At 54.6% G+C, this 8,392-nt stretch overlaps 1 protein-coding gene across 1 annotated transcript in view; it reads left to right on the forward strand.

Annotated features, from left to right (window-relative positions):
• Positions 1-698: 698 nt before the first annotated feature.
• Positions 699-8,392, forward strand: part of NOTCH1 (notch 1) — a 42,120-nt gene continuing 34,426 nt past the window's right edge. The window contains 3 exon segments of the mRNA XM_009892331.1: positions 699-798; positions 914-995; positions 2,570-2,589. Coding sequence (XP_009890633.1) covers positions 699-798; positions 914-995; positions 2,570-2,589 — 202 coding nt within the window.

Consider the following 8,392-nt stretch of genomic DNA (forward strand, 5'->3'; position numbering starts at 1 on the left):
CAGGAATGTCCTGGGAGGATTTTGGGAAGGGGAAGGCATGGGGGTTGCCTTCATCCCGCTCCTCACCGGCGCAGCCCGGGCTGAGAGCCGTGCCTGGTCCCCCGTCCCCTCGGAGGCAAAGTTTGCAGAAAGTTGTGCCCGGTCAGAGTGGTCCCCAACACCCCGCTCCGTCCCCCGTGGGACACACGGGGCTGGGGACAGAGCCCCGAGCGTAACGGGGTGTCCCCAGGGTGCGTGGGGCTCGGCAGGCGTCCAGAGGAGAAGTTGGGTTCTGGCGGTGGCGGTGCGAAGCTGTAGTCACTCAATGTGAAACTGCTCTGGCTGCACACGCGTGTGGCAGAACCGGTTACCGTGAAGAGCGAGCGGGGCAGCGAAGGGGAAGAGCGAGCCATGGTGGAAATCGGAAGCGATTCTGGTACTTTCAGCAAGTTGCTGTGGTAACTGTGCAGAATTTGGCTCCGAGGGCCAGACAATGAAACCTTTACTCATAGCAAGTTGTGACGGGCCACTCATTTCGTTACTGAGTTAATGGTAACTGGTGGGCCTTCGGGTGGATGGTTTTTCCCAAATGGCATTTGTCACTCAGGGGCCTGATCTGGGGTTTCTCTCTGTCAGTCCTCCCGCTGGAGGAGAAGGCAGAGCCTACCCTCGAGCCCACCCCGAGTTTATTTTTAGGTGAGCCTCTCGGCGTTGGGGCCATGCAGTCCCTGCCCGCCTCCATCACCCTGGGGGGGCCACCAGGTCCCGCAGCCCCCGTCCCAGCGGGCTGCGCAGGGGCAGAGAGCTCCAGGGGGCTCGGTGAGCGTGTCCCTGATCCGGGTGACGCTAGGGGATGCAGCCCCCCTACCACCCCACCACCTCCCGCTGCCACCTGGGACCCACGCTGTGGCTAACGCTCTCCTTCTGTTTGCAGGTTTACGGTGCACTCAGCTTGCCGAATCCTGCCTCAACGGGGGCAAGTGTGAAACTTTTCTCAACGGGACGGAGGTGTGCCAGTAAGTATGGAGAAGCCCAGAGGATTTTCATCTCCCCCGACCAAAGTATTGACATGCATGTTGACTTTGCTTTGAAGGCTCTGGATTTAATAGGGCAAGATGCGTTTTCTTTCCTTGAGTGGCAAGAATAACCTGCTTGTGTAGGAGTCGCCGCGAGTCTGGCAGGATCAGGCTTTGTTCCTAGCTGGGTGGAAAAACATGGGCAAAGGGCCATGTTTTGCTGGTGTTAACCTATGCAGACTGCCCTGCTGATGGAGCAGGAGGTAGGGCCAGCCCGCGGCGCTCGTTGGACCGTCGGGCGGGGAGGGAGGCTCTCTGTCTGTCTGTCTTCCAGCGACTCCCTCCCGGCCCCGAAGAGTTGCCTTTCAGTCCCTCACACCCTGGCAGTTCACGGTGTGGTGTCCAGTACATCTCCAATAAACATTCGGGAGAGGTTTCATGGCGTGGCTCTGGCTGCTGGAGTTGCCCCATTGATGTCCGTGGGTCTGTGGGGCATCACCCAGGGTGGGCAGGGGAGCAGCACCGCCTCCTCCCGCAGCCCTGCCGGTGCCAAGCTGCGGTCCAGCTCGGCGTTCCTGGTGGGACCTGGCACCCGGGCAGGAGCTTTCTCCAAGGCGATTGTGGGGAAACGGATGTGTAAAGCGTTGGGACTCTTTGAAGGACCAACCGACCCACCGCAGCGATGGCCGATTCACTCCAGGCTCCCAGGGAACAATAACCAAGAGAAATGAATAAGACTCCAGCTCCCTTTTTAAAACTATTCCATAAAAGAAATGTGAATGGGCAAGGCTCTGTTTTCCGGCCAGATTTCCCCTCTGCCTGTTGAACGTGGCCTGAGCTGAGAGCAGGCGGGGAGACGTTCCCACCCACCCCAAATTTCCAAATAGGAAGTCCGCGGCGGAGGAACCTGAAGGCATTTCCAATCCCAACCTGTTGAATGGCAGTTTCCCTTGACAATGTGTGTTGCTTTTTGCAAATCTGCCCGGGTGCCGTTACTCTGCCCAGTAGCCGGGTACCTCCCGCCCCCTTCTCCGAGCTGAGCCCCCCAACCCTTTGGTGCAAATAAATCAGCAAATCAATCAGGCACATGAGCAATTTAATGGACAAAGGCTGGGTCTCTTTGTGAGCCACTAATGAATGCACGCCACTTTTTTTTGCACAGAAGCCCTTACCAACGCTTGACGCTCTAAATCTTGTTTTCTTTCATTCAAAGAGCGACAGCTGGGATTCGGTCGAAATTCGGCAGCTATTGTTAAGGGAGGCAGATTAATGCTGTGTGACTAATCATGTATGGCTTCCCAGAATGCCCAACCCTCCACCCCCTCCCCAACCTTACACCCCTCCTTTTCCTTGTGGTCATTCTTCCTTTTTTTTCTTAAGTCTCTGCAACTCCTGATTTACATTTCATGTGCAGATGGTGATGGAATCTAATTAGATCTGATGTGTGCGAGCTCTATTTGGAGGAGAAGCCTCCAAAGTAGGCTTGGGGTGGGGGGTTTTTTTAAGAGAAAAAGTTAACTTTGAAGAACTTCTTCGTTGCTAGCTGTGAATAACCGCCTCTCTCTTGGCTGCAGACGCCAGGATGGCTTCGCGAGTGCGTGCGAGTTATTTTTGCAGGAAACCAAGGTGCGTGCTCGCAGTGTGTGAAAGCGCTTGTCCCGTGCAGGGTACGTTCCACGGGCGATGGGGGCAGATATTAGAGGTACTTCCAGACTGGAGGAGGTGCGACTTTCCGAGGTGTCTGATAGCAGCTCGCAAAATCCCGGTTTTCCACTTGTTTGAATATCTCTTTACGAGGAGTTTTGCTTCCAAGCTTCTTAAACAAAGCGGAGCCAAGAACACAGATACCAGACGCAGAAAAGCTTGGCACTGCCCTTTGGCGCCTGCGTGAAATGCACCATTTTGGCTGCTGGCCACATCTCTGCTCGGCCTGGCACTTAACAAAGTTTGGTCATAAAGCCCCATTGTGCTGCCCCCACAAATCCAATTAGAAAGTGGAGTGAAATAAATAGCGTACGAGGGAGACGCTACTCCAGCGGACGAGCGTCCCGGCGTTTGTGGCGGGAGAGAGCCAGTTGGGTTACGTGAAGACGACTCTGATAACACCAAACCCGAGTTATCAGCCCTGTTACGGAAAGGGAATCGCCGGTGCGAGACGAGGAGCTTTCTCCGCCTTTATTACTTTACAGCGATAGTTTGTAAAGCTCCAGGTGCCTTATCTTGCTTGTCCCTTTGCCAGGCGGCGCGGGGCACGCAGGGCTTTAATTGAATGGAGAGGACTGAGCATTTGATCGGCTGAAGGGCTCGCGACAGAAGCGGCCTAATTAAGCCGCCTTTGGAGCTGCTTTCCATCTTGGCAGGGGTAGTCGGGTCTTTCAGTGCTGGAGGAGCAGCCGCAGAGTTTTGCGCATCGTGCGTGGACTCCAGCTGTGAAGGCGCGGGGGGTTTCTGTCCCGCGCACAGCGCTCGCACCACATCTGGAGCTGTAAAAGGTGCGGGCTGCGGAGGGCTCGGACCAGCAGATGATGGCTGCTGCGCTGTTTGACGTGTGGTTTCACGGCGCTGGGGAGCTGTGGCTTTCCAGAAAAGGCGCTCGCCTTTCACTAAGGCATTTTCCCAGACAAAATGAGAAGGTTTTCCAAAAGGTCGGTTTGATTTTTAGTGGTAGCTCCTAATTAGACTGTTGGGTAACCGTAGTTTTGACTGGCATCCCTGCAAATGAGCGGGGCTGATTTTAGATTGCTGTGGCCATGTGACGGTTATTCCCAGGACCTCCCTTGCTCCGCTAGTTAAAAGCAGATGGCATGAAAGAGGGCTGAGTTTCAAACCCCGCTCCACCAGCCTCTCACCATTAAAGCCAGAGGAGCTGCGCCTGGGTTGTCGTACTCTTGCCCGGAGAAGCCAAAGAGTCGGCAAAGGAGAAGAATAAGTTAAATTAATCACTAGGCTTGCGCTGAAAAGGGGGAAAAGTCAGTTTGCTAAAGTACTTCCTCTGTTTATGAATCAGAGCGACGTCGTAGTTCAGCCGGGGCGATGGCTCCTGAGCTGGTGCCCATTGCCACCACCAGCTTCCACGGGCAGCGGGCCAGAAACCTTAGAAGAAATGTTCAGAGGGGGACCGTAGCGGGAAGAGATGATTATTTTAGCTCAAAACTCTTTCAGGAGACAACCAGGAAGACAGAGGAGTGATCTGAGCCCTGCAGCTCTCTGCGCCCTTCAAGTTATTCAACTGCTCAGTCATTGTTATCTCACTGTAAAGGGCGGAAGTTTCCTTCTGGTTTGGTTTTTCTCATGTGCTTTAACCCAACGTTATTTCCATGAAATAATAACAAAGAAAAAATGCAGTCTCCGTGCTGGAGAGGAAGAGGGTGGAGTGTTGAACAATCAACCAGAGGAAGCTCTTAAAGAAGTAGTCGAGCGGTGATTCAGCCATGTTGAGAACTCTTGATGGCCCTTTCGAGTCTGATCTCATTCCTGATCTCATTCTCGGAAAGAACAAGGTGGAAATGGGTAAGAGGGTAGATTAAAAAGACAAAAGCGTCACCTGTTGCGGATTCCAGTGGAAGAGAAATGTAGCCGAGAAGCCCAGCTGGTGAGGTCACTAGGACAGCAGTGGGATTTTTGAGCTCTTTTCTAGAAGAATCTCTGTTTACATCTGTCTTCTCTGCAAGGCGCCGTGATGGTTATCAGTTGTTTCAGGTGGTCCCACTGACTCCTGCTAACTTGCCTTGGGATTTGATTGGTTGGGCTGAGGTTTTTTTGCTTGATTTTTCCCGTGGCTTGGTACTTGTGGTGGCCTGCGCTTGGGCAAGGGCCAGCAAGGGTCACGTTCAGGAGGGGGTATCTTGGCAGGTCCCTCCGCAGTACCTGCAGCATGGAGATGAGCAGGAGAGGTGGGGTGGTGCCGGCAGAGATGAATTTGCTCAGGGGCTCCCCAGGATGCAGAGGGGATGAGGTATTGGCAGTGGTCGTCACCTGAGATCAGAGGGCCTGTTCCCCGCTGGGTCCTTGCAGCTGTTAAATGTGTGGTCCTGCAGTGTGATGTGGTGTACGGGGCTCTGCTCCATGGTTGGCTTCTGGAGGTGGCTCGCTTCGTCATACAGGGTATGTTTTATTCCACCAAAACCTCTCTTCCTACCTGCTGGAAGCCAGAATACGTCCATTTGTTCCAGCTGATACTACACACCCTGGTCTCACCTCCAAGGCTGTTACAGTTTATTGTATGTAGCATGAGGGACACATGCTTGGCCATTGCAAAGCCAAGCTATTCACCAATTAAAGGCTTGGCTAACATAATCAGCAGGCAGTTAGCAAGTTTTAAAATAACATTGTTTGGAAATTAACCTGCTCTTTCCAGGCCTGGAGGTGTGCTGACCCTCGTTTTGCTCGTGTTGGTAGGTGTCCCAAATGGTAACGGCGTGTGTACATGAGCGGAATGTGAAATTTATAGAGCATCAGTGTGTTTAACGAGGGTGTAGCCTCGGGGTGCAGTTACCGAGAGCTGGTGAGCTCTGGATCTGGATGGAGACTTCTCCATGGTTAACGTGTTGCCAAACTCCAGGTGAAGGTTTTAGACCATGTATTGGGGCTGCGGAGTGGAAGAGCCTCTGGGACACAACTTAACCCCCCCAGGGAAAGCAGCCCTGCAGTGGGATCGCGGTTGAGTCCTGCCTTCATCCCAGGGGAAAAAAAGGTGGTCCATCTCTTTCCTTGTAGGCGTTTGGCTTTGTGTCCAGCCAGCTCCTGCTGCCGCCCGGGATGGGGCAGCACCACGGGGCACTTGGGCTGTTCACTCACTGCTGCCCAGGCCGGTCTTGGGCTGACCTCCTGCAGCCCTTCGCTTTGGGGATCAGGGTTAGAAGGACCATCAGGCCAGAGGGGTGAAGGTTTGGGGTGATCCCAGATGCTTTCCGAATACTCTCTTCGTCTCATTGCCGTTGGCACAGCATTGAGCCCCAACGCCTGGAAGTGGCTGTGCCAAAATTCTGCAGGTCCCTGACATCGCCCTGCTGCATGGTGCCCTCATGAGCCTGGATTTGCTGTGGGGAAGAGGCATCCCAGCTTCCCCAGTCCATCCATCCATGGAAGGGCTCTGTCCTGCAGTGCCAGGCTCCTTGGAGTTGACCTTGATGGGTATCTGCAGCGGTGGGTTGGTGTTACCACCATCCCGAGGACTGCCGGCCATGGGTGTTGTGTTGGGCTCTCACCAGCCCAGGGCTGTGCTGGCGCTTTGGTCTGGGGTAAAACTGCAGGTACTCACATCGGCCAAAGATCTGGAATGAGCAGTAGAAATGCTGCTCTGGGGTTGAGGGGGAGTGTTGCATTTTTGCTTCTCGGGTATTTGAGCTCGGGGGCATCCAGGGGCAGGAGCAGGACGCGAGGGTCAGGGCTTTGGCACCACTGGCGTCAGCGGGGTCTGATCAGGGGCGCAGAGCCAGGGCTCTGAAGGGCTGAGGAAGACCCAGTTGGACTTAATAGCACAAGTCTCTTTGCACATCTATCGCGTGTGATGTTGGGAAGTCTTTGCAGCACTCCACTACATCTTAGCGACACCAGACCATGGCAGCTCCCATCTGCCTGCTTGGAAAGTCCCAGGACAACTAGAGTTGCCCACCTGGGGACACCCCGGTCTTTACTTTGACATCTGAGTCTTGCTGGTAGAGCAGCGCGGCACTGCTTCCAGCTGGCCATCTGGCTGAGGTGGGACAGTGCCCATTCAGACTTGCGTGCCCTTGTGTGGACTCTGCCTTCCTCCATGCACAGCAGTCCCTGGACCCATGGCAATGCCTCCATCTACACCTCTAGTGTGTGTCTGGTCCATCGGGTCACTTTGTCTCACCTCCCCGCGTTGGCAAGTGTCCCCTGGGCAGGGGTCTGTGGTACGGGATGGTGTCAGTGTTTCCAGGTACATCAAGTGAGGTCTGCTCGGTGCCTCAGTTTCCCCCCATGTGCTGTTGCTTATCTGAACATCAAAACCTGACTCAGTGCCAGATGGAGCAGCACAACCTGCCGGGCGCATCCCGCAGGTGAATGAGGCGATGGAGGTGCCTGTTGGTAAATGCAGTGAGAGATGCAGCATCAGGAGCACAACGAAAGACCGTGTGCGGGGTTGAGGGGGGAGATGTCCGGCCGGGTCCTGCCCCAGGACGGAGCAGCATCTTGCCCGCCGCCCCACGCGCAGCGGGGTTCGTGCTCTGCTCACGGCCGGTGATGTCCCACGTCTGTGTCTGCGAAGGGCTGTTGGGAGCAGGTGAGCGGTGTGAGCGCTGGGTGTGCTTCCCTCGCACACCCGTAATTAATGTCTACTTCGAGCTTTCACCCGTCACGTCCTCCCCTTCCCCCCACGGCAGTCTGGAGTTAATATTGGAAAAGTCAGTTAAACAGTTAATGTTTAGGCCCTGGTTATTAGGCTCTTACACATTTCCAGCAAAGAGAGCAGAGTTGCATTTTAATGGGAAACTTTCACGCTCGGTCAAGTTGCAAAAATTTATTTGCGCAGAAGTCATTTTCTTTTAACAAGTTTTCGCCCTAATTCCCTTCCCCAAAATCTGAATTTAATGGTATTTATATGGGAAATGGATTTATTAAGTTTTAATGATGCTATAACGCTGCCCTTATTTAATAGAAGGGGCACCCTGCAGGCAAGAGGCCTGGTGGTGGTGGGCTGGGAGGACCGGGTGCCGCGAGGGGCACCGATGGCTCCCCGCGGAGCACGTTGCTTTGGACTTGGTCTAAAGTCAGCGTAGGTGAGAGCGGCGGTGCCAGGCTTCTCTTGGACCTCCAGGGCTGTGCAGGATCGGTCCCAGGCTGTTGCAAGGGCTGGGGCTGCAGGGCTGAGCCTTGTTCCCTGATTCCTCCTCATCCTCCTCCGTGGCTCCTGGCGTGACGTGGCACTACCTGTGTCCACCATGACTGTCCCCAAGAGGAGCAACCAAAGGAAGGTCTTCGCTTTGTCAACTGCTCTGTCCCATGTCCCCTTGCTGAGAGAGCTGTCGTTCACGGGGCACTGGGGACCCCAAGGACCGTACGCTCCCCGCTGGCATCACTGCCTGTGGGGGGGTTGAATGTCAGTGAGCGTGCAGTGATTTATTTTAAGATGGAAATTACCTGCTGTCCATGAGCAGCCACGGAGGAGACCATGTCCCCAGCTCTCCCACCCCACCGGTGCATCCTTGCATGGCGGGGATCAGAAAAAGACCCTCCCGAAGGCACTCGGGGCTGGTTAACCCATGGAATAACTCATCTCAGTGCTATGGTTAACCCTTGGAATAACTCATCTTGGGGCTATGGAGTAACCATGGTTAACCCATGGAATAACTCATCTCGGGGCTATGGAGTAACCATGGTTAACCCATGGAATAACTCATCTCGGGGCTATGGAATAACCATGGTTAACC

Source organism: Charadrius vociferus, unplaced genomic scaffold, assembly GCF_000708025.1.
Source record: "Charadrius vociferus isolate BGI_N301 unplaced genomic scaffold, ASM70802v2 scaffold549, whole genome shotgun sequence".
NCBI lineage: Eukaryota > Metazoa > Chordata > Aves > Charadriiformes > Charadriidae > Charadrius > Charadrius vociferus.